The sequence below is a fragment of the Lepidochelys kempii genome, chromosome 9, assembly GCF_965140285.1.
Source record: "Lepidochelys kempii isolate rLepKem1 chromosome 9, rLepKem1.hap1, whole genome shotgun sequence".
In the NCBI taxonomy this organism is placed as follows: Eukaryota; Metazoa; Chordata; order Testudines; family Cheloniidae; genus Lepidochelys; species Lepidochelys kempii.
In genome coordinates, this window is record NC_136388.1 from 83,240,675 (window position 1) to 83,266,556 (window position 25,882).

Consider the following 25,882-nt stretch of genomic DNA (forward strand, 5'->3'; position numbering starts at 1 on the left):
TACATGGCAAAAATGGAAACTGCAATTCAGCACTGTCAGGAATGGGTGTACAGTGTAGCTCAGTCATTTTACCACCATGTTGTGAATTATAGGTCTCCTTTTTGCCAATGCTTCCTGTTTGGGGCATTCCGTCCATAGCCCTGCCACCTGCAGTCAGTGGAGTCTTCACCGCCTTATTAGGCAGGTCCTTCCAGTGTCTGACGGTCTTAATGACCCTCATTGTTATGAAAATCCTTTTAATCTAACTTATATTTTTCTTCAATTTCAAGCCATTGCTCCTAAACAGTGAGCCAATGAAGAGTTGCTTACCACGTTTCCTCTCCGTAGGTCAAGGGCAGCTTTTGCATTCCACCCCAGAGGCACCACAGTTTGAGATGAGGAATTCAGAAGAGCAAACAGCTACGACAGTTTTACAGCGTCTGCTGCAGGAGCAGCTCCGATACGGAAACCCAAATGACAACCGCAACCTCCTTGCCTTACATCAACAAGCCACAGGAAATGCACCCCCTTTCAACAGCAATGGGAGTCCAGGGTCTCAGAACGAAGGGCTGAGCACCCAGGACCATCAGCTTGTGACTCATGCTGCCCGCCAAGAGCCCCAGGGCCAGGAGATTCAAGTGGACAATAGCATCATGGAGAAGCAGCTCTCTCCAAGACTTCAGAACAGTGAAGACCTCCCAACGTACGAAGAAGCCAAAGTCCAGTCACAGTATTTCAGAGGCCAGCCGCATGCTAGCGTTGGGGCAGCGTTTTATGTGACGGGGGTAACCAATCAAAAGATGAGGACTGAAGGGCGGCCTACGGTTCAGCGAATGAACCCTGGGAAAGTCCATCAGGATGAAGGACTTAAGGACCTCAAGCAAGGACACGTTCGCTCTCTTAGTGAGAGACTGATGCAGCTGTCGTTGGCCACCAGTGGTGTCAAGGCCCATGCGCCCGTCACGAGTGCTCCGCTTTCCCCCCAGCAGCCAAATGACCTGTACAAAAACTCCGGTTCCAATGATTTCTATAAAAACTCAGTGCCCACGCCTCCCCAGCCGAATATGAAAGCAATAGAGCACCGGGGCCCTCCGCCAGAGTACCCTTACAAAAACATGTCCACCCCACCCATGAACTGCAAACCTCAGGACCCTGGACATTTCTATGGTGATCATCGCATGAGCCAGCAGAGTAGATCCGATGGGCCTATGATGAGGTATCAGCATCCTCCTGAGTATGGGTCAATCAGGTAAGGAGCTCCTTAACTGCTTAGTCACCTTCCCAACTCGGTGGGTTTTATCTTTGTAAGAAGCAAAGAAGGGGCAAAACTTAGCCTCCCAATGCAGGTTGGGTTTGAACGAAGATCCCATCTCTGTTGTGTTAGGCTATAGCTATAGTATGGTAGGACTGTTGCCCAGATGTTAGGGGCCAAATTCCTTGCTGTAGTGGCCTAACGCTTTTGATCTTGTAGTTTGATCTTGTAGCATAGATGGGTCCACATTGAGTTTTATCCAGGTTCCTGAGCCATGCAACCGCTCTGCTAAAAAGCCAAAGCTGTAGCATGATTCACTGTTGAAACATGCAGTCTCTTGCTGCAAGGTTAAGCCATGCTTTAACTGGATCTGCCAGGACAATAGTTTATTAGGGTATAAACCACACCTAAATGTTTTTATATGAGCTCACTTAGGAAAGGGGAAAGTGCATCATCCCAGACTTGTTTGTTTAGCAGCCATTATTTTTTTCCCTGAATTAATTGAGATCCTGACCTGTTCTAATTTGCTCTGGTTCAGGAGCTGGATCTGATCTGGGGTAAATACTGATATCCTGGGTGGGTGAAGCAGTTCAAGTTTATTAAACTGCAGTGCAACCTGGCTCTAAGCTCCCTTTTCTTTCGTCCTACCCAACTTTAAGACCCAGCCCAGGGTGGATCAGATTTCTCTCTTAGACCAAGTGGAAACCCACTTCAAATGTTTCAAGCTAGTGGACATCAGTGTAATAATTTCTGCCTTGTTTTGTGGCTGGACAATGCTCTAAAGCAGCAACACGAGGTCAGTGAAGTATTACAAAAGTAGGCAGGAGAGGCTGTGTGTATTTGTGTCTAAAGAGTGGGGTGGGAGGAAGAGAAGAGCCAGTGCTTTTGGAATAGATTCAGAGCTCTGGAGAATCTGAATCTAGGTGGATCCTTTCCAGCCCTACTGGAAGCTATTTTCAGGCTTCATTCGCCATTGTTCATGATCTGAAATGCTTTCTGCAGCAAACAGGCCTGGTGAGAAGGCCCTTTGATCTGTCGACATAAATAATAAATAAGCCAGGAAAGGAGGAGGGTTTTTTGGTTTTGTTTGTTTTTTCCCAGTGGGACTAATGACTGTAGAAGTTGGTTGCAAATGGTTCACAAAATCCATAGGCAAGGCCACAAATTGCTATGCAAGCTGAAAACGGCAAGAGACTCTTAACGATTATCCCTCAGTGGGAATATTCTTCATATCAGAGACTTAGCCTATTTTCTGTGTACAGAGAGAGGCATTTGAAACCACACCAACAGCTTACTTTTCTGTACTGGCTGGATCTTGGCCAATGGAAGGAGATTCAGCTGGCAAGTTTTCAGGTGTTGGGAAGCAACTTAAATTTGTCTTCAAAGCACTGTGAGTCCAGGAGGTTACTTTTTAACCTGCATAACTGCACAGGGCAGAGGTTTCCTTTGGAAGCAACTGCTGAAATGGTGGAACAATTAGAAGACTAAACTGTTAGCTCCTAATCCATAAATTACAGAGCAGCATAGCAAAACCCACCCCCCTCCCTCTTTAAATATACTGTCATTAAAACAATAAACCTTCCATGCTGCTAAAGGTGCAGCTGGACAATGGACTGGGCATTTTAAAAGTCCACAACTTTTAAAAGGGGGGACACTTTCTGAGAGTCAGGGAAGGGCAATGAATGGCTTTGCAGCCTTGTCTGGAACGCTGAAAATCTTCGAAATTCTCATGCTGAAAATCTTCAAAATTCTCTCTTGTGCATGCACTGGGGCTGTTTATATTTGAAAACCCAAACGAATCCTGATAAATAATTTTTTTTAAGTGCACAGAAAGGAAACAAAGACCTTTCTTTCTGCTCTTGAAACCACACCCACTTTCCCCCCCTCATTGTTTAGTGGAATTTGAGGGTGACCGAACAATGCAGTTAAACGAAAACTGGTTGAGCAAGATAAACACTAGGGAACTCACAGCATTCTCATGATTCACCCTTTTGAGTCTGGGAAAAGAATGGTTGGTGTGGTAAGTTTAACCCACCAGGTTAACTGCAAACTGTCTGCCTCACCTGCTTCTGGGTGGTGTTAGTTTGGGAACATATATATGTTCATAATGACGTTGGATTCATGGAAATATCAGGCCAGCCAGGGATTCAGGCTGACGCATCCATGTTATTACTTGGCACTTTTAGAAATTTTAAAAATAATTGAATATGGGTAAGATGAATGTGAAGCTTCAGAGGCCTGATTCTCTCCCTAGTAGTTGCCTGTTGCACTTCAGTGATCATGATGAATAATTCAAGTTCCAGCCCCATTTTGGACCTGATCCATCAGCTCTTGTGTGGGGGACTACTTCTGTTGCCCGCAGTGGGACTGTACTTGTGAACGAGTGCTGCAGAATTAGGCCCATAATTAGTATTTTTTCGGCATACTGTTTTCCCCTCTGCAGCCTGAGCTGTGTCCAAGTAGATGATGATCAGGTATGAACAGGAAGCAAAACAAAAATACTTCAGTTAGATTTCAGCTGTCTGTCTGATCATGTGAAGGCTGCTCACTTTGGTGGTTAATGTTTCCAAGTTTGGGACGGGAGGGCTGTGGAAGAAAGGGGAAGTGTAACTGCTTGAGCATGAAGGAGAGGAAGGGGAGAAGGAGAGTTTTTAATGAGTCAGGTACCTTCTCTGGTCTCTTTATTTCCCCCTGGAGACTTTGTGTGTGATGTGATGTGTGCAGTGCATGCAACATTCAGGGCTTCTAATGCAGGAATCTACATTGTTTTGCTTGATGTTCTTATTACCATGTAGTATTTTCCGACGTCTCTGCCCTCACAGCTAAAATACCTACTTTCTTTTGTAGTGGGCAAAACCACAAATCCAAGTACGTAATCTGCACCGCTCCATGTTGTATGCTGCATGGAGATGCACCAGGGAGTGGAAAGCAGGAATTCTCTCAAGATGCAGTCTTGAAAGTGAAGAGGCCCCTTAGGAGTTGGTCTTCCCAATTTGGGAAACACTCAATAAAATTATTGCTCTAATTTCTTCTGCAGTTGGTATTTCTGATGTCCCCATCCAGTATAGCTTGTCGCTCAGTTGTACACTGGAGTAAATTTAATAAATAATATATATATTTATTTTACATAAATTGTGAGTTTTTTCTTGAGTGTTTGGATAATGTCTAGCACCTAGTGAGCAGAACTAAAAATAAAAAATATATATTTTTAAGCTATGCATAAAACGCCAAGTTATGGTTAGCCATTGTCTTTCACAGAGTTAAGTATTTGTTGGGTTGATTAATAACTTGCCAGTCCCGTGTACTCAAAAATAACGAGTTGGGCCTCAAACATAATGAGATTGACTTAAAAATCCAGAAGTCTAATACAAACAAATAAACAAAACGTTTTGGGTTCACTTTATTTGTCTTCTGGTTTCTGAGCCTCTATGGTTCACACATGTCATGTTCTCAATCTTTTCTCTATAACTTTGCGGGTTAGAAATGTGCTATATTAAAATAAGGTGACAGTTGTAATTCTCTCATCATCGGAGGAACCCAGGAGCTGGGGCTTTGAGAAAACCACCAGATACCACAAGAGAAAATTGCAGGATTTAACAACACTGAGTAACCGTTTGAACTTGTATTTTGAGCTTTGCAATTGAGGATTTCAGGGTGTTTTTAAAAGGTGGTGGCATTACCCCCATTTTACAAATGGGGAAAGTAAAGGCACTTAGAATTTGTGGCTTGCCCAAGATCAGACATCTAGCTAGTGTCAGAACTGGTACTAGCACTAAAGAGTCCTGGTTCTCAGGTCAGTGCTGGAACCAACAAGCCCAGACTAATTTTAGAAGGTGAGATGCTGCAAAGGTGAGCTCTGCGACCCTCGGCTGGTTGGCAATCTTGGAAATGTATTCTGTTTAGCAGTAGCTCAGCTGCAACTTTCTATACTTACTTTTTTTTCCACTCATGTTTTTTTTTTTTTTAATTATTACTGTTATCAGGATCACATGCACAAAAATGGTAATCTCCCTTCAATACTTACCTGCTCCTTCTGCTCACCTGCAGTCGGGTGAAGAGAAGGAGAGAATAATACTCTTCCCAAACTTTACTCTGCACTCGCCATTGCAGAGTAACAAAATACTTCCACTAAAATGATCTGTATTGAAGTAGTAAATAATGTTAACATTTTAATGATCCTTCGTAGGCTTACAATGTTTGTTAACAAACCATTTAGATTAATGGAGGCATTTGACCTGTGTTGGTTAGTGCTTCAGGCTGTCTGCTGCATACTCGGACAGAGAGTACGACGTCAGTTCATGTCTGGAAGGTTTTCTTGGAAACATAAGGGTTGGCAACTTATTGAAAATGTAAATTCATACAGAAACTGATTGGACCACTGTCGGTCAACATAGTGCTGTGTTTGACATCATGGTCAGGTTTTTATGGAAATGATTGACATCACGCAGAGGATTATGATGTCACTTGGGAATAAACTCCAGGAGCCACTGAATTCTGAAGAAGCAAAAGTCTAACATTTCATGTAACTTTCCTTGATGATTTAATAAAATATCTCAAGATTAGGTTCATCTGCAGAATTTTCTCTAATTGGGATATTTTTTCAGAGGTTTCTGTGAGGCATTTGTGGCCATTTAAGGTGGAATGTTAGGGGCCAGGTTCTCTTTTAGGTTTTTTGGTTAGACGAAAGGGTTGGGTGTCATAAAGACTCAGGATTCCCCTCCTGGTTGAAGCATTGACCTTGAGCAAGTCTCTTGACCTTTTTGCCTCAGTCTCCACTATTGGTTTAAAAAAAAAAAGGTATAAAGCAGTAACCTCCCAGTAGAGAAATAACCAGATGTTACATCTGAGCTGAACATTGCTGAGGAAATTAATTGCACATCTTCTCTTTCTTCCCCCAATCCCTGAAAACCACATGCTGCATCTGATCTTTCCTAGGGAAATGCATTAATTGAAATAATGTTGCTACCAAACAGTAAGTAACACAGTCATTAGAGGGTAGTAATGATATGGGCAATAACCAGACCAGTACTTAGTTTTTCTGAAGTGACAGTGAGTTGCCTCTCTGGCTGCGTTTGTTAGCCTTCTAGGGAATGTGAGAGCCAAAGAGGGATTTCTAACCTATGTTCCTAGTAATAAGAGACAACAGATGTAACTTGTTCTATGTAAACAGGAGTGGCTTTGACCAGAAGAAGTCCAGTTAAAAGTAACAATCACATGCTGGATACAGTGGCATGTATTTATGTTAAATAAGGCACAGGACGTGTAACCCCGAGGTAGTATATCCCATGCAGAAGCTCAGAATATATGACCTCTAAAATATCTTGCTAACAAGATGTGATTAATGCAGATGTTTCCTCTTTGGATGTGTATGAAAAGTTGATGCATGAGCTTTGTACAGTACAGGAAGGCCGATTCTAAGCACTCAAACATCCTCTGACAAATATTTCATGTAACCCTTTAGCTACTAATCCCCCTAAGCACTTGCAATCATTAATTAATGTTTCGCTGGATGGAATGGAAGGATGTACCTGGGGAATTCTGCAGCGCAGCAGGTGTATTCCACCTAACGTCCCTGATATGGTCAACAGAGTAGCCCAGTAGGTGGATGTACTTGGTATGTTCAGCAGTGCAGAGCAGCACAATAGGTGTCATTCCTCCTGGCCATACCTGATGCAGGGTTGCGAGTGCATTCCACCTGCAAGCTTGAACAGCAGCCAAAGGGTTAAGAAGTTACAGCAGAAGAACAGGAATGTTTTACAGAATGGGAAATACCAAACTTGTCCCGTACCAGGGTAACTTTTAGGAAGGGACTGGACACTGTTTAGAAAACTAGACTGTTAAATAAAAAGTGTCCTCAGAACTTCACCAAATTGAACTGTTTTTAAAGGAGGTGGGCATATGTGCATGGGAAATTTATGGTGGGATGGGGAGAGAGGGATCTTCAAGTTTCCTCATCTCTTACTCCTTCCCACAACAGTATGAGAGTTTTTCCTCCAGGGCTGGCCGTGGCTCCCCATGCAGGCTGACAGTGCTGTTCCACACATCAACCAGAGGGAGTCTCTGGAGCAAAGAGCTCTGGCACTCCTTCCCCTGAGGCTGAGCAGTCTATTAGATATGTGAAGTGCTCAAGTGACAGCTGCCATCTTGACCAACACACCAGGATGTGAGCTGGGGACCTCCACAGCTGCATGCATGAGCTGCTACAGCTTGAGTTAAAGTTGTTTAGACAGATCTATAACAGACTCTCATCCTTTGCATATTGGGTACAAAGGTGATCTGTAAAATACCTGTTGTGTTGGGACTGAGGAAGCTTCTGGACCCAAATTCTGATCCCAACTGTCAGGCTGGTTATCACCTCCTTTTAACTCTCTCCGCTGGCTGTGCTGTGGCTCATTAGTGGGTATTTCAGTGTACTTGAGCCAACAGCAGCTGGCACAGTAATAAACAAGACCATAGCCTGTTCCTTTTAAATCTGTATCCTGAATTGCAGAAAGATTTTCTTGGCTGGCAGGACCTTTGCAACGGAGCCTATGCAGTTCAGTACAGGACTGGCTCAACTGTCCTTAGTTTAATATATTATCCATGTAAAGTGAGGAAAAGTAAACACACGCAAAATAGTTCTCCTTTCAACAGTTCAGATTTGATTTTTAATAAATATATTGCCAGTGTATTCTGAATTACAATAGTGCTATTCTGGAGTGGTTGACAGAGTGGATCTCAAGGTAGTTTCTTATGCCATCTCTGTACAAACGTACTCATGAGCTTAGGACAGTTGTTACGTTTGGGATTTTTTCCACACAGCTGCTTAGTGGTTTTGAAGCGCTTCTTTACATGATTTTTCATACTTAACGTATTTGCATTAAAGTCTTGTGCGCGGAACATCCTACCGGTAGCAGCTGTTACATGTACTTGCATTCGGCACCTTGCCATACAGCTTGGTTGATGTGTGATGCTCTGCAGAACTTCAGCTGAATTTGCTCTTATTGTTTTACAGGCAAAACCCTGACCTACACCTGCAGTTACAGCAGAGACCCCCTCACCATCACAGCCCAACTTCCTCCTTAACGTCCTTGGGATCTTTGACCTTACTGCAGTCTCCACCACCATCCAGATTGTCTCCTTCCCAGCATCAGCAACCTCTGACTCCAAATCAGGGAGACCCATGCTTTCTACCGCGGACCCAGCAGCTGTTCCTGTCAAACCAGGTCCATCAGGGAGATTTCTACCGGCTATGCCAGCCTGGTTTAGGCCAGCAGCAGCCGCAGCAGCAACAAGGAGATTCCTACACATTAATGCCAAGGGCTCAGCAGATACCTTCTCCTTATCAACAGATACAAGTAGATCCTTTTGCCATTGTTTCCAGGGCCCAGCAGATGGTGGAGATCCTGTCAGAGGAGAACCGATCCTTACGGCAGGAGTTGGATGGGTGCTATGAGAAAGTGGCAAGGTTACAGAAGGTGGGTGTTGAATGGAACTGACCTTCTCCTTTATCTAATATTCTCTGTAGTTAAAATGACAACAAAACAAATGTGGGCTGGACAGTTCAGGGCATGGGTGGCTTGTGACGCTTCCCCTTGGAGGCTAGCTCTCCCTCCTGCCTCTTCCACTTACGGCCCCGCCCCCTCCCCCACTCACTGGTCCCTCCTCTCCTTCCCCCCTCTCTGCTCGTGCCCCCCGCATCCCTCCTCCTGCCAGAGCTCCACAATTCCCTCCCCGTCCCAATTCCCCCGCATTTCCCCATCCTACATGCAGCTCACCCATTGCCCCTGCCCCCCATTCCATCCTGCTCCCTGCATCTCCCTCCACCCGCATCCTGCCCCTTCACACATCCCTGTTTCCCCTTCAATCCCCTCTTGCCCACGTCCTCGAACAGCCGCTATGCGGGTTGTCCCTGCAAGAGATACACCGGGCTGCCCTGCTTCAGAGCACACCGAGTGCAATATAAGCCCCGTCAACGGAGAAGGCTCAGGAATACCACTTCGAAAAGCAGCAGCAACTTCTCATTTAGATTCAGAGCAAGAGGGTTTGGTGGAGGAAATTAAAGGCTCCTCAGGAAAACTCTGATACCTAGGAGTAATCTCTTCAATTAGAATCTCCTCCTTCCCCTAACCCAATAAAGCCATTCTCCTAATAGACATGGGGGGTGTTGGGTGGGGTGGTAAAACTGTGAGAAAGGAACATTATTGGTTTCTTGTTTTAAATGGCACAGGAAGGGTAATTGTGCACAAATGCTGCACTTCGCTGTCCAAGCCGTTAGTGCACTGATCTCCTAGCAAGTAATGAGTAACACTCAGATGACAGGGAGGCGGGCAGGCATGTAGAAGAATGCACTGACTGTGCAGAGGAGTGGCATGCATGTCAGCAGATATAGCTGAGGCTGCGAGGCGAGGGGCATGCAAGTAAGCCCATGTGCGCGCAGAAGGAGCAAGGAGCACAGCGCTCCCTTGCAGCTGCACGCTCTCCCTTCTCTGTCCCCCCACATGTCACTGTCCCAGCCCTCAGCACACTGCAGGCTGGCTTCACGCACCCTGCCAAGAATGGGAGCTGGCGGCAGCTTTCCTGGCCACAGCCCAGCTGGTAGCAGCCTGGGGCCATACCCTCCCCCCTGCAGCCAGGGTAGAACCAGGAGGCACCATGTGAGGGGGAATGGAAAGGTCTCTTTTACCTTCCATCCAAGCAGTGCCCTCCCTGTGAGCAGGGGCTGGGTCAAAGGAAGGGGTGCCCTAGCTAGGCTGAGGTCTCTGCACTGGGAGAGGCTCCTGGGGAGCAGCAGGAATGTTACTCCTCAAGATTCACCTTTCCCAGCTGCAGTCAGGGGTCCCCAGCAGCAGAGCCCCAGGGCTCAGGGACCTTGCAAGGGGCGTGTGATCCCGAGTCACTGCGCACAGCGGGGAGTGCGATTCACAATCACTTCCTGCTGCTGCTGCCCCAAGGCAGGGAGTCCAGCCATTCTTCCCAGCCAGCTCTTCCTGGGTCCTCTCGAGGTGCCAGTCTCAGTGCACTGCAGCCCCCCTGCCCTGGAACCTGCCACTCGGGGGCTCCATGTCCTCTGGGCAGGGGCAGCTTCATCTCCCCACATTAAGGGGGCACAGAGGCCAATGTACCTGTCTGAGGACAGAAAGGCGTCCAGATCCTGGGGTGGGGGGACTGTCACCGGCAGCGGGGAGGCCACGGTGGAGAAGAGCAGCCAGGCAGCGGTGGGTGGGTTGGAGCTACCTGTCAGCTTCATATGCACCATGCAGGTTCTAGGGCCTCCTCAGCTGCCCTGGAACCTGCATAGCACATAATAAAAATGTCCTCCTGCAGATGTGGAAACTGCCAAAACTGGGGTTGCAGCGGCAGCGCCAGGGCAGGCTCAGCCTTCCCTGGCCTATTATACCTGCCGCCCATGGTTCAGGGAATTGGTTATCTGTTCTGGAGCCTTTCATCTCCATACCCAGTTTGGAACCTGCTCATGTTGGTAGTAGCTAAGCTTTATCCTCTGCTGGCGTTTTGTTGATCTACGTGTGATGAGCTGGTGGCCTCATTTCTGCACCTAGTAGGCGATTGTGCCTGTTCCAATTGCCAATAAGGGTGCCATTCTCAGAGAGGCAGGTTGCTTGACTGGTTAGCTCAGTTACTTAAAGCCAGTTCTAATAACATTGAGGCTGCAGATGGTATGATCTTCCCGTTAGGTCTGGAGAAGGCTTAGGTATTATGATGGTGAGTTCTCTAGAAATACTTGAGATTCCATAGGCCAAAGACTAAGTCAGTCATGGGGACTGAACTACCTTCTTGCCCCAGAAATGGTCCCTCCAAAACTGCCTGACAGTGCATTGTGAGAGGAGCTTGCACTGCTGCTGCCCATGCTGTGTATACCCCAAACTGTGGGTAAATAAAGAAGTTTGGACCTTCAGGGCTGTTAAGACAGCACTTCTCTCTGGCACTATAAATCCACTTAAATCCCCGACATAACACAATTCACGTGTCATTCTAGGTAGCCTCACTGTTGCTTGCTTTATACAGCAGGGATTGGCAAAGTAAGAGAGACAGCCCTCACCATCACACCGCCACGTATGGCTTTTATAATTCTTAAAACAATTGTCAGTAGTGTGTGTTTATAGTTGTGCTTGCCTGATAGACAAACAAAGATAAATTGCTTGTTGGTTACTGAATTCACCAGCAATTAGAACCTGCAGCTGATCAGTCAGCTCTCCCTTTACCCTGCAGATGTGGAGAGAAGGTGAGCACAGGCTGCAGTTCAGGACTCTGCAAACCTCTTTTTGGGTCTTGAACTGCACTTTAGCCCCTAAAAAGCCTGCAAGGCCCTTGAAGTGCCTGGCTGTTGTAACTTTTACCTAGTTGTTCTTGTTTCTCGTACCATGTCGGAGATCCTGTGTTTGCTATTTCTTCCCATGGCTGCTTATTCCCAACATGACTTCTGTCCAGGTTGGTTTGTTCAGTTTTAGGGAGGTTCCAGTGAGGGAAGTGTTTTAGTGAAGTGTTTGACAGCTTCCTGATAACAAGGGATAAAGGAATTCTCTTTCCCCCCTTCCCCCACCCCTCCAATCAACTTCTTGCCCCAGGAGGTCTGGTGAGGTCTGCTGTTTGGTGGATTGTTAGTGCCAAAGTGACATTAACATGTTCTGCCTGCTTTGGAGAACTGGAAGTGAATTGGCTTCTGTCTCTGGTGAGCAGTTCCCTGCTTAGACATCAAACCAAGAGGCTGTACAGTGAGAGGGGATGGGGAAAGCTATATTTTACTGTTTCAACAACTGTGGCTTCAAGACTCTGTAAATTGAAGTTAAATGATGACTGACCAAATATTCTGGTTTATTTTCAGAGCTGTGTCTCTTAGGCTATGGCTACACTACGTGGCTTTTAGCGGCACAGCTGTGCCGCTAAAAGCCACGCAGTGTAGCTGCTGTTTGTCGGCAGGAGAGAGCTCTCCTGTCAACAAAAAACTTCCACACACACCCCCCATGAGCGGCAGCAGCTTTGTCGGCAGGACAGCGGTCCTGCCGACGAAGTGCTGTACATATCGGTGCTTTTCCTCAGTAAAACTTTTGTCATTTGGAGTGTGTGTGGGGGGTTTTTTTGTTGTTGTTTTTTTTTTTTTTTTAACACCCCTGATCAACAAAAGTTTTGCCACTGTACCCTTAGTGGATAGGATACTAGACTGGGATTCAGGAGACTTGCTTGAGCTGTGTTCTCTGCCCTGCTACAGGCTTACTGGGGGACCTTAGGCAAGTCATGTCACTGCTCTGTGCTTCCGTTTCCCCATCTGTAAAATGGCGATAATGATGCTGACCTCCATTGTAAATCTCTTGGAGATCTTCTGATGAAAACACTATCTATGAGTTGGGTATTATTGTTATTTATTAATTAGATTGAAGATTTGTAAGTAGAACATACAAAATAGATTGTTATCCCCTAAATAAATACAAATCTGCAAAGCACATCGGTAACTTACAGTTTGGTATTAATATTTTTAAATATAATTTTATTTATATGCTTTGCTTGTTCTTTGGCTTTATTTTTTGCATCAAAGTCCTTCTATGAAATTGCTTTTTGACCAAGCTCATGGTGGTTTCACTGGGTAGTTGTGCCCCTGCTCCCAGGCTCCAGCATCAAAACCTGCAAAAACGCATTTCTGTCTTTTCAAATAACTGTTCCCCGCACTGACTGTTGTAATGAAGAGCAAGGGCCTGGAAGACAGGACTCCAGCTCTTTGTCTAGCTGTGCTTCTGACTCCCTGTGTGACCTGGGGTACGTCACAACGACTTTGTGTCGCAGTTTTACGCACCTGTACGATGGCTAGAATCATGCTTTCCCTCACTCGAGGCTTAATAAATCATTGTTCAATAAAGCGCTTTGAGAACCTCAGAAGAAAGATGCTACCTAAGTGCCAGGCATTGTTAATTCTAAAGGAAATGGATGCTTTAATTTGCTCTGCAGCTGGAAACAGAAATTCAGCAAGTTTCGGAAGCATATAAAAACCTGGAGAAGTCCTCCTCTAAGCGGGATGCCCTGGAAAAGGCTATGAGAAATAAGCTGGAAGGAGAAATTCGTAGGCTTCATGATTTCAACAGGGATTTGAGAGGTAAAATATTAAAAATTTCAATTTAAAAAAAAATTCTTTTGTACTTGTCTGTTTTCCTTTGTGATTCACTTGTTATGGCTGATACGCTTACAGAGCATGACCTAATATTCCAGGTATTCTCAACTGTCTAGTGTTGTCATCAGAGTGCTGGGAGTGTTGAAAGGTGAGGTTCAGTTGATTACTGCAATATCTAACTTCCAGCCTGTTAATCATTAAGGAAACAGAAAGATAGCGACAAGCCGAAACTATATCCCAGGATATAATCCTGGGGCTATTTCTCACGTTGTATTCTAAAAACATTTTATTCAAGTGCCAGTGTGAAACTGTGAATGCTGACATTCATGTCCTGTCCAGTGACCCCTTTGCACTCAACATTCCTTATCAATCCAGGCAGCTCTTCCTTCAGACTCTCCTTTCCCTTCCAGGGCAAGATGCTGTCTGTATTTCCTTAGTAGTGTCTGGCTCTTGGTAAGAAGTTCCATCAGTATCGTGGTAGGGAATTGAGGCTGTCAGCGAGTGGTGTTGGAGCCGAGATTGGCAATGGTTAAGCATTTAATTTTTCAAAGGGAGAAAACGGCTTGTGGTTTTAGAAACATAAACACAGAATAATTTTAACTAGTTGTTCAGCCTTTTCTGTAAATGCTTTCTGGTTCTCCTGTGTGTTATCTGCCATCGCTTTCCTCATGGTCTCTAACCGTTTAAAGCCAGGTGACTTTGGAGAATGGGAAATATTTTGTCTTGGTCTAAAGTCATGTAGGGTATGTCTACATTGTTGTTTTAAAAATGCACAGCAGTCATTCTCGGCGTCTGGGTTGCATCTCGGGCTGGAGCTTGGGTTCCAAAGCCTTCCCACCTCCCTAGGCTTTAGAACCCAAGCTCAAACCTCTACGCAGCTGGATTTAGTGCTGTAGTGTGAGGCTCACTGGCGGTAGGTTTTAAAATGCATAGTGTCCAGTACTACAGTGGAGGGTGACATACGGAAGCTTGTAATAAATAAACTAACCTCTTTTTTCCCAGCAAATCAGACATCCTAAGCAATTAATATATGTGTCCTAAGACTGATATAGCCTTTTGTTAGCTCTGCTGTTTCAAGAGACAAATGTTGATACACTTACTATTAGGGCTATTCATTTTTCTGGAAAGTCAGGTAATCAGAGATCAGGCCACTAGGGCTTATAGTTTTCCAACTTCTGCCCAGAAGATTTAGTGGAGGATTGCGAGAGAATGACATACCCTTGCGGAAGTTAATTTTAAAAAATGATATCCTTTCTACAGGTTTTTGGAGCCATCCTGTGTTATTTAAAAGAAAATTATGTCCCTGGGATAAAATTCCATAGGATAGTTCAACACTCTTGTGATTTTTTTATTTTTTTTTTAAATTTTCGAAACTCTTACATGTTATAGATCTTTAGAAAGACAAGGTGGGTGAGGGAATCTGAGAGAGAGACCTGAAGAAGAGCTCAGTGTAAGCTCGAAACTTGTCTCTCTCCCTGAGAGGAGTTGGTCCAATAAAAGATATTATCTCACCCACCCAGTCTCTCTAATATCCTGGGACCAACACAGCTACAACAACAGGCAGTGCAACAGAAATTTTTAGAGTAATTTATAGAGAATTCTGTTAGCTTCATCCCCCACTGAATTCTCTAAAATATTTCCAGAAGAGTGTTGGAGCTAGAAATATTTAAACAGCATCTGTGGGTGTTGCAAAAGCAACTGCCCCTTCAGTTTCTGATCCAGGCTTTTTGTTTCAAATTGTTTAGAAGCAGGAGTCCTTTGCATAGAACTTGTTTTTACACGTCCAGAGTAGATGCAACTCACTTAGTGATTCTAACAGCATTTCTGAAAGCTTTTCATTCTCTTGTTGTTTCTCCTCTTCAAAAAAAATTCTGCAGAGCGTATGGAGACGGCCAACAAGCAGCTTGCTGAGAAGGAATTTGAGGGATCTGAGGACAATCGGAAAACCATCTCTCAGCTCTTTGCACAAAGTGAGTCAGAGGTTTACTGTGGTTAGGAAAAATGTGCCACTCAGGCTGGGAAAAATCCTCCACTCAGGCGGTGTCGTGTAGTCCATATCAGTCTGTCTTGTCATGCACTCAGATATTACTGTGATGTAGGGCACATTGGAGAGTCTCTGAAACTACCAGTGCAAGAAGAAGTTAAATTCAGGTTTCTCCTTCTGTCAGCACATAAAATACATCTGCTCACCTACAAACACAAAGCAACCTGCTTACACGGTAAATCCTATCACTGGGTGATGAGAGTCCATAACATCAGTGTGCTTCCATGCATAGGGTGGAATTCTGATCCCTCACATGGGCAAGGGCTTGGAAGGAAGTGAGGGCAGACGAGGAGCTAAGTTGAGATCCAGGGCTGTGGATCCCCCAGCTGTTTCCCAGACAGTCGCTCATTGGCATGGTCAGTTTAGCAAAGATGCTGGCAGGGAGAACTTTCAGTCTAAAAGAATAAAAAGGAGGAGCTCTGCCTCTATTCTGCTGGGCTGGGCAGCGATACCCAAGGGTCATGACTTATGTCCAGAGCAGTGGATCCATCACAGGGCAAACCAAAATTGCAGGTATGAAATTTTGCCTTTCCCCTGTACTGAAATATCTTGAGGCTTATGGCAGTGAGTCAACTTTCCTCCTAATTCCATGGTGCACTCCACCCTTCTGACAATGCTTGCTTCTTTCCTGTTGTGTTATATAATGTCTTTTAAAAAAAAAAGAGAGAGAGATAAAATCGCAAAATGAAGAGGATTTGCAGTGGTGCAATACACTCTGCTTCTCCTCCTTTGCAGTGCTGAAATCCCTCCCTTGTGCTGTCCTCAATCTACCTCCGTTCACTTAGCCGTTCATGTTGTGAGTATGTGGCTTTGAAGTCACAGGGCTTAGCTGTCCATGTAAATCCCTGAAGATGGTATTGGGAAGTCTACTTAGTTGTGAGATTAGTTTAGTTTGTTTTTTAAACTGGATTAATAGATGTTGAGATAAAAGTACAAGAGGGGAGAAATGCTGTGTTTTATTGCTTGATATCTAGAGGTGTACCATAGCTCTTATGAGATGTCTGTCTGCATAAATCACACAGGCTGGATGCTGTTCTCACTGAAGTCAGTAGCAAAACTGGCATTGATTTTGGGAGCAGAATTTGGCCCTGTATGTGTGAATCTGTAGGTTACAATCCTCCAGGCTGTGATTTAAACCTGCAATACCAGCTGATGCGATCCTTGGGCTGTAGGAAAGAATCACCTAGGGAAGGGCAGGTGGTGTTGCTGCCATCTATTATCCCACGTTTCTGCCAGCAGAAGCCAGCTTAAGGTTGCAATCAGGGCTCCCTAACAGCCCCACTTCAGAGGCTGCCCTGTAAATGTACTGCATTGACATGCTTCTTCTTGGCTGCCCTGGTTATGCTCCCTCCCTGCCACAGCAACCATTTTTTGGGCTGCTCTGGTCCCCTCACAGAACGGAGTTTGTAGCTTCTCTATGCTGCTAACACTCCACACTTGGCTCTTTTCTGGTGAAAGAATGGGAACTGCTCTGTGCCTGTAGATATATTTATACGCTGGTGTACACCACACACTGTCAACACTAACAGCTAAGGTCTGGCATCTGTTTTTCAAAAACTTTCACTGCTTGTCCTCATTCCTTTGCATGGGATATTAGTTTTTGGAATGCAGTTTCTCTGGTGTTGTCAATGCCGAATGTAGGTTGCTGCAGGGGTGCATTCTGAAGTTGAATTAATGTTACCAGTGCAAGTGATTGGCTTCTTCTGAGGACTGCAGTGACTCTGCAGAAAGCACGTCCGCTTAGCACTCTTGCTTTGCTCACTTACAGGTTTGCTTTATACACTTGCATTATATTTCTCCTGGGCCTGATTTTGCCCTGTTTACTTCTTCTGTGAATGAACATGCAGTGTAACTGCACAGATTCTAAGGCATTCGTGAAGTTCAGCTCTTGACAGATGGCAACGTAACTGGAGCAGTCAGTGAGCATGGAGTAGATTCCAGTCAATTTTGTCTTGACTTGACTGTTTCCATGGTAGGATGACAGTGTGTGCATTTGCTTCTGGCATTTGTGGTGGTGTGTAAATCTGGACACCACCCATTGTCCAGCTGGGACACAAGTAGCATGGCTTGGATTCTCACAGTATGAATTGGACCTGCTGAGGCTAGAATTGACTGCGAAGGGAAATAGTCAGGACTGAAATAAACACTTTAGAGGGCAGAGGAAGCAAACGTGTAAAATTGTACCAATAGCCCAAGTGAATCTGCTTCCAAAAACGATTAAAAAACCTGAAGTCCAAGCTTGCAGTCTGTGTGCCTCATCACTAGCAGCGTTATCTGAGCCTACTAATCCTTGCTTCAAGAGATGAGAAGCCATCAAATAGCAATGTTAAATACGAAATCCAAACAATGTAATAGATTTTAAGGATAGAAAGGACCATTATGATCTTCTAGTCTGACCTACTGTGCAACACAGGCTTTAGAACCCCACCCAGTAATTCCTGCATCAAGCATCAGTTAGTTCTTCATCCAATGTGAACTGGCAAATGCATACAGTGCTGGCAAATGGTGCCAGGTGATGCCTTAGAGGGTGAATTCCTTATGTAACCAAAGCACGGGTACAATTGGACCAGTGACCGTGCAGGCCAACATGCCTCAGTCCTGACCTGGGGTGTCACTTTTAAGGGCGACAGAGGAGAGATGAGCTTTCATTGCTCATTCATTTCCTGGCCCCTCTGAAAATGCCGGCAAAGGGGGCCACTGGGCGGTGCTTCAGTAATGAAGACACTTGCCCGTCAGGAACTGAACTGAGGTCAGTGAGCTGTCATGGTATTTTATTTATATTTCTGTATTTATGGATTAATTTAAAAATGTGCTCATCACAGAATAGGGCGTGTCAAAAGCAAACATTACATTGTGGCCCTAAGCTGGACAGGTCCCCTTTGCACCCCTGCCATCACCCAGCCAGCAAGCAGTGATGTTACCAGGTTAGCTTGTTTTCTGATCTTAAACCAGTGAGCTAGAGATAAAAAGTGCTGCATTCTCTTAGCCATCTATCTAATCAGGGTAAGATAAATGACCGAATTTAACATATTTTTCTCAGCAATCTATTATCTCTATCCCTCTGTATAGAGAGAGATGTCGGCCCTTTCCATTCTTTGGAGAGCAAGCAGCTGTCAGCAAAGACCCCCTTGTTCTTGATCACTGGTAGAATTAGGGGAATGTCCCACTCCTAGTCGTCTGTCAAAGAAAGCTCTATCTATTTTACATTTCCCACTTTATTTCCGTAGATAAAGAAACGCAGAGGGAGAAGGAGAAACTGGAGATAGAACTAGCTGCTGCACGCTCCACCAACGAGGATCAGCGAAGGCACATTGAGATCCGTGATCAGGCCTTAAACAATGCTCAGGCCAAAGTGGTGAAACTGGAGGAAGAGGTAAGGTCACTGGTAGAGAGAAATTGGGGTAGCTCCAGGTACATGTTAATGAAAGAGAATGTGGCAGTGATTTACCTTTTACAAACTGGGTAGGAAATCTGCTATCTTTAAAGCTGTTTATCTGTTTAGCTTGTGTCAGTTAATTAAATTGGTGCAAAAACAGAGTGTATATAAGCCATAAGCCTGTATTTCCATTAAGGGCTTTCATCCTTTGAGCAACGATGTTTCATTTTCCTCCTGTTTTAATCAATGATAAAGATGGGCTTGAACTGAAATCTCAAATCCAAACACCCCCAGAATTTTGGGGGAACTCAGGTCAGGGTGGGCTTTTAACTAATAGTGAATAATCTCCTCTCATGCCGTTGTCCACTAATGCTTTGGTGGTGTTCTGGTACAGAGCTACACTGATCACTTTGTATTCCTTACTCATATTGAACTGGGTGGAGTTGAAGAGGAGTTAATAAAGGAAAACAGTTTTAAAAGCATAATTTGAATTAACAATTTTTTTTTAATAAGCAAAGAATCAACATTCTGTTTCCCAGTGGAAACACGCCTGTGTCACAAAAAACCCCATGATGGTTGGCAAATGGCAATCTTTGCAGACCATTACGATTCCATTTATATGCCGCTCCTTGGTCAGTGTGCATCCCCTTGTTGTTTGTGTGTGTGTGCCAGCCAAAAGAATCCCCAGCCTGAGGAGCTACAGACTAAAGTACAATATAAACAGGAGCCATGCACATGCTATGTGGTCATGCAGTGGAATGGGAGGGTTTTCAGACTCTCCTTAAAGGAGAGGATTGACATGTCTGAGACAGAAGGTATGAAGATGCAAGTAGTTGAAGCAATCAAAGTGGGATGTCTGGGAAAAGACTTTGGCAAACTCTAGAGTTGTGTGAGGAGAAGAGGGCAGAGAGAGAGGTGGATGTGGAGTCATTTGGAGAAATGGAACTTCAGCTTTACACCGAATTAGAGAAGTTAAGGATTGACTGGATATGGAGTATGAACTGCCCTCTGAAAACATGAGGGGTTCTTGCACATCTGGGGCAGTGTGAGGAAAGCTGGCCCTGCTGCTGCTTGTTCTGGAGATAAGCAGAGGAATTCCTGCTCAGGGACTGTTGACTTAGCATCTTTCACCAGCACTAATGTCACACCAACGCTGTCAAATATTTGAGCTGCCCCAGGTATAGTGCTGTGCACAGCTGTGAGACTTGGCTTTGCTCCTCAAGATAGCAAGGGAAGTGGGCCCGAGAGGGGGTGGGGACTTCGTGAAGCTGGAGGACTGAGAGGTTGTTAAAGACCAAGAGGCAAATTCAGCTCTTGTTGCAGCTGACACAACTCCATTGACTTCAGAAGAGCTGCATCAGCTTATGCCCAGGCTGAATTGGGCCTTGTGTATGCTCAGGAGAGTAAAGAGTTGTCAGGTGAAGGCTTTTAAAATGAGAGAGGGTGCTGACGCTGCTTCCATCATTGTAGCATCTGAATGACAGCAGATTAGTAATAGATAAACATGCACATGTTGTATTTCTAAAAAGCCATCTTGTATTAGTAAGAGATTTGTGGTATGCTGCAGTCTTATAAATATTCTGCCAATAGATTAATTTTTTAAAAATAAAATATGGGATATACTTAATGATCCCTGTTTTTAGGTCAAATGCACTATAGTGTAGTCTGTATGAAGGTTTGTGGTGTTTTTTATCCAGCCATTGCTTGAATCTAGGCCCCACAGGAAGTGCCACCTTTCCTGTTGCAGATAAATACGGAAGCTTCTCAGCAAGTGAGCAGAAATTAACTGTCAGGGTTGCACTCTTTAGTGGAGGCATGGGGAGAATGGAGAAAAAATGACCACTCTTTGCAGTTCTCCCAAATCACTTTTCATTAAAATACTTAGGATCATGAAGGATTTGTTGCCTCATTGGCACTAAACTGTGAGGGCTTCTCAAATCTTTGATTTGCTTTTTCAGTAAGTTTCCAAAAGAAGGCACAGGAAACAGCTCAGTGCTTAGAGTAACAATTTGAAAAGGACTCTAAATGTCAGGCTATGATTCTGTGGTGTACAGTGACTAAGATATCTGAACAATTTGTCAATGATTTCTTTTATTCCTGCGTGCTTTGCCCGAATAGGCAGTTCCCATAATTGTCAGGAATTTCCAAATTAGTGCTGCAGAAGAGGGTGGAGTTAGTTATGTTAACACTTGGCAGTGGCCCTGGTTGTTGCATCCTGTATTGTGTGGTTGGTTGTTTTTTTTTCTTCCTCTTTGGCTTCCTACTCAGCAGATTCTCATCCTGTCTGATATCTGTCAGATCCTTTAAAAAACAGAATTTATTCTAATTTATATCAGAGCTAGAAACTATGTGCCGCTGAACTTAAAAATTTTACTTACAATCAGGATGAAGGGATTCTTTTCTCAGCTCTGTTACTGACTCACTGACTTGAGCAAGTCAGCTAACTTTCTGAGCCTGTATATTCCTCTTCTAAAACCTGGGAATAAAACTACTTGCCTACTTCATCGGAATGTTCTGAGTCTTAATTAATATTCTGTATTCTAAGAACTTGGTGGCAGGGTGAAAGGGTTATATAAAAGAACTATTAATACTGAGAAAGCAGCCTCCTTGGAGTTCTCCAAACTCATTGTGGAGGCTGCTAGAGTAGGAGAAAGGGACGCTCACAGAGTATTTTCCTGCATTGTTAATAGTAGATTAAATGTTTCTTTAAATAAAAGTTTAAAATAAGGTGCAACTGAAATTAAAATTAGATGAAGTTGGTTTATTTCTGGGCAATAGTAGGGGTATGATCACGGATACTTAAAGGAACTCAAAGCAAATATGTCTACAGTACCCAGTATATGTCTGTGTGCATCATATAGTGTTTGCCCTTAACTTCTTATCTGTGATTTCAAAATTATTTCAGGTGGTGTTTATCATCCATATTTTTTTTCACTTCAGAAATAATGAGGGTTTCATTGTCCTCCCTCTGCCAGAGGGCCTTGGTAAGATCTTGAGGGAGGAGCTGAGTAGCCGCTTGAAGCAGTAATGTGAACTGTGGCTTTCCCTCCTCCTGATGCTCGCCTACAACTGAGCCAGCGGTACCTCTGCACTGCTATGTATGAGACGCAGGCCTGACTAAAGCCCTGCCCTTATGTTTCTCAACATGCAGTAGGCCAGGGGCATGTATATAACAAGATAAGTAACCCAAGGAGAAAAAAACAGAACTCCATCTTTCTGTATGTTTATCTTAGGTATTTAAAAGGCCCTCATCTCATTGGTAGTTAAGGACTATGCTTTTATTTAATGTGCATTTAAAATAAAATGTTACTACTTAATGTATCTGGGAGAAATCGGATCACATCCTGCTGCTGTTGCCTCCATATCGTACCTCATTGATTTCAGTGGGGACTCCTGCTTAGCAGTCGGGGTAAGGGAAGACCAGTTGACCCACAAGGGCAAGTTTTGAAATGAGTTCAGCTCCCACAGAGAACCAGTGGGAGCTGCTGGGTGCAGAACACTTGAAATTCTGTCCCCTTCATTGAGGTGTCTGAATGGGAGCTGAGCTCTTTGGAAACCTGGCTCATAGTTTGCAGCAAAATGTGTCTTGTGTAGGCTGTAGGTGCAAATTAGTAAACGCTTGTTAAACTCCCAATCAAAGAACTTCTCTGTTTTCCTGTGGCCATAGCAGTCTCATTAAGGAGATAATTTACTTAATGTAGTTAAGGAAATGGCTGGTGCTAATGCCAACAATCCAGGCCAATGAATCTTCTTCCTCACTGTTGGCTCAGGCTGATCAAGAGGACAGCTATTTTGGTGGCTGCCTCTGGGATCATGGGAAAAATTGCTGGCTTTTTTGAGACATTGAATTTAAAGAAGAATGGGCTGGCTGCGGAATAGCTGGCATATGCCAGTTAGTCTAGTTTTTTCCTTTGCTTGAATGAGTGTCTAAGGCCTGGTCTACACTGGGGGAGGGGGATCGATCTAAGATACGTCGACTTCAGCTACGCTATTCTTGTAGCTGAAGTTGCGTATCTTAGATCGACTTAGAATCACTTCATGTCCTCGCGGCGCAGGATCGACAGCCGCCACTCCCCTTCGACTCCGCTTCCGCCTCTCGCCCTGGTGGAGTTCTGGAGTCGACGGCAGAGCGATCGGGGATCGATTTATTGCGTCTACACTAGATACGATAAATAGATCCCTGACAGATCGATCACTACCCGCCGATCCGGCGGGTAGTGTAGACGTGGCCTAAGAGGCTGCTGAGGGAATTGTTAACCATTGCTATGCTGTATAGGGTTATCATTTTTTCTAGCACGTCAGGAATGCACAGTGTAGGTCAGACTGGGAGACAATTTGGTGTAGAAATTGGAGCAGGTGCCTGGACTCCTGGGTTCTGCTGTTAGCTGTAACACTGACTTTGTGTGACCTTGGGCCAAGTACTTAAATTTCCCCTATCGCATCTATTTCTCATTTGAGCAAAGTAGGGTGTAATACTTGCCCATCTCATAGAAGTGTTGTGGGCCTGAGTGGTTTAAAGTTCTTTGAGTTAAAAGGTGTTATTGAAGTGCAAGTATTTTAGCATTAGCATGAGTTGGCTTCATGTATGCCGCATATGTAGGGGCAACATTTTTATATAAAGTTCGGTAATATATTTCTAGTCAGTTTCCTTCTCCCTTCTACTTTAGGCCTCATTACTAAGTGCCACAGTTTCACAGTAACAACTGAGTGATTACAGTGTCATACCAAATCCATTTCTCGGGCAATATTTAGCCTTTTCCTCCTCAGTGAAAAACCCTGATTGTTTACATAACTAAAACATAGTTTACATGAATTCTACATACCAGAACTAAAATACATGCTGGCTGTAAAATATCTTGCAGTCCCAACTGGTTAACTGTGTACTATGGACTGAATACTTCTGGCAACTAAAGGAGACTTTTCTTCAGCCCCCATTGTAGGAGTCAGTAGTTTTGGAGAATGGATTGCCATTCTGTCCTCAATTGCATTGCAAAGGTTTGAGTGGTTTTGGTGTACAGTATGCAGGAAGATGCTAGGGGTCTAGGATGTGTTCCAATATAGGCCTTGTCTGGACTAGGATTTAAAATTGCATTATTAGCATGTGTTGGGTTACATGCTAACAACAGGTTTTAAGAGTCTACTGTGGGCAAGACACTATAGGTAGCATATACTAATCTGGCTAAGTTAATGTTAACAGAGTTGCAGAATCTGCAGAACTGGCCATAGTGACCAGACCCATTGACTCTGCGTACCAGGCTTTCAGTATGGCAACAGGAATTTGTCAGAGGTGCCTACTGCAGTACCCAGCCACAGCTGGTGATAATGGAGGAAAGGGTCATCAGCACTGCTTTTAGAAAAGATGATTTTAAACTCAATTTCTCCTTAAGCCAGTCGACTCTTAACATTCTCTTGATGGAGGGCCAAACTTCAACCAAGCTGCCACATTTCCTCCCAAAATGCAACTTTATCGGAGTATAACTTTCATTCTCTTGGTTCCACCACAGAACAGAGCCTGAGCGGTCCAGATACAACAGTCCCAAAGTAAAGCAATTGCCACTAAAAGTACAGATTAGTAGATAACACACGTGCAACTCACAATGTAAAGGAAAACAACCTCCTCCCAAATTTATAAAGCACATTGGGAAAAACCCTGGAAACAAATTTTGAAGGAAATATTCTTTACAAAGGAAGCTTCTAGAAGACATAAGACGTTACAGCCATACAATGTGAACATAAACCAGCTACCAGAGCTAGGATAGCACAGGTTTTCCTGGTTTATCTACAGTGTAAGGGAATAATGTGATATTTCTGGTTACACTCTGAGGTTTATCTGTGGGCAGATGTTGAAATGTTGACTTCTTAATGGTGTCTACTGTATCTTATATGCTGTATCCAAGATGTCATTCATAACAATCATTTTTAAAGGAAATACTTTATTTGCAAACCTTGTTCATGCATGTGTGTATGGCAATGGGAGGAGAGAAAGGTGCTTTTACATTTTTTCCCCCTAAGTAGTGTGTGCATGTCTTTAATGACCTGTCGTTCTGTAATGATGCAGAAATGGCTTTTTTACTGCTGCATTTCCAACTCTGTTTCTGCCTGTTAGTAATTTTCCAGAGGTGGCTTTGAGGCTTTAACCCAAACAAATGGAGAGACAATATTATGACCTTCCCATGCAGCAAACCCTACTCCCTAGTAAGAGGATAGTATTACCAAATTGCTTCAGCATGAGCTCTTGCTGAGGCCAGTGGCATCTTAACTGGAACTGAATTCAGTCAAACTGAGGGTTCACAAGAATCTTACAGGAATATAGTCCAACAGCAGAGAGAGAGAGTTACATACGTTATATATGGGTTAAATGTGCTTGCGCTCTTTTCTTAGTATGTTTCGGAAATAGTGAGCAAATTCATGTGGGGAAATACATTTTCAGCTGCATCTGAACTGATTCAGCTTTAGGATCAATCCATTATAGAATCACAACACACTGGAAAGATTTTAAAAAATATGTTGAAGATCTCAGAAACGGCGGGTTGGAGGCAGATGCTGACATAGTGCTATCCAAAACAAAGAGGATAATGGCTGGGAGGGTTTCTGAATCATTGCTGGTTACGCAGGATGTCCTCTCCCAAAAATCCTCACTGAGTAACTCATCTGGAGCTATACATCTCTTTGAAGGGGAGGAATTTCCCCCCTTTTCTCCTGTCATTGCTTTCTGGGCTGAATTTGCTCCATGGAGGCTACTCCAGCCTGAAGGATGCAGCAGCCTCTGTGCTCCCTTTGCAGCTAAGGACCTGTATAGGGAAGGGTCTTCTGCCCTGACTGCCTTTGTTCCCTGCACCTGAAGCCCCTGACAGAGCTGGGCTCCTCACTGGATGGGTGTGACCTCCGCTGTCTTTCCGCACCCTGCTGCCTTGCCCCACAGAATGGCACTAGTTTAACTACAAGGATTCTGGAGCCCTTGAGGATATTGCAGGATTTGTCTCTAAAGCGCTTAATAAAATGGATGAACTGTTTTTGTTCGGCTCTTGGAGTTTTACCAATCAGTCTCTTTCAGTGAGCAATTCTAATAATATTCAGCTGCCTATCTCTAGATGGGAACACATTGTTCTTTGCTATAACTGATTTTTGGACCAG

At 44.3% G+C, this 25,882-nt stretch overlaps 1 protein-coding gene across 5 annotated transcripts in view; it reads left to right on the forward strand.

Annotated features, from left to right (window-relative positions):
- Window positions 1-25,882, forward strand: part of AMOT (angiomotin) — an 83,167-nt gene that overhangs the window by 36,641 nt on the left and 20,644 nt on the right. For 4 of the 5 annotated variants that reach the window (XM_073361156.2, XM_073361157.2, XM_073361154.2 and 1 more), the window contains 5 exons: window positions 328-1,228; window positions 8,226-8,688; window positions 13,169-13,313; window positions 15,206-15,298; window positions 18,600-18,745. In XM_073361156.2, coding sequence (XP_073217257.1) covers window positions 375-1,228; window positions 8,226-8,688; window positions 13,169-13,313; window positions 15,206-15,298; window positions 18,600-18,745 — 1,701 coding nt within the window. In that variant the 5' untranslated portion in view covers window positions 328-374. The remainder of the gene's footprint in view (window positions 1-327; window positions 1,229-8,225; window positions 8,689-13,168; window positions 13,314-15,205; window positions 15,299-18,599; window positions 18,746-25,882) is intronic. The other variant, XM_073361159.2, reaches the window with a different exon arrangement.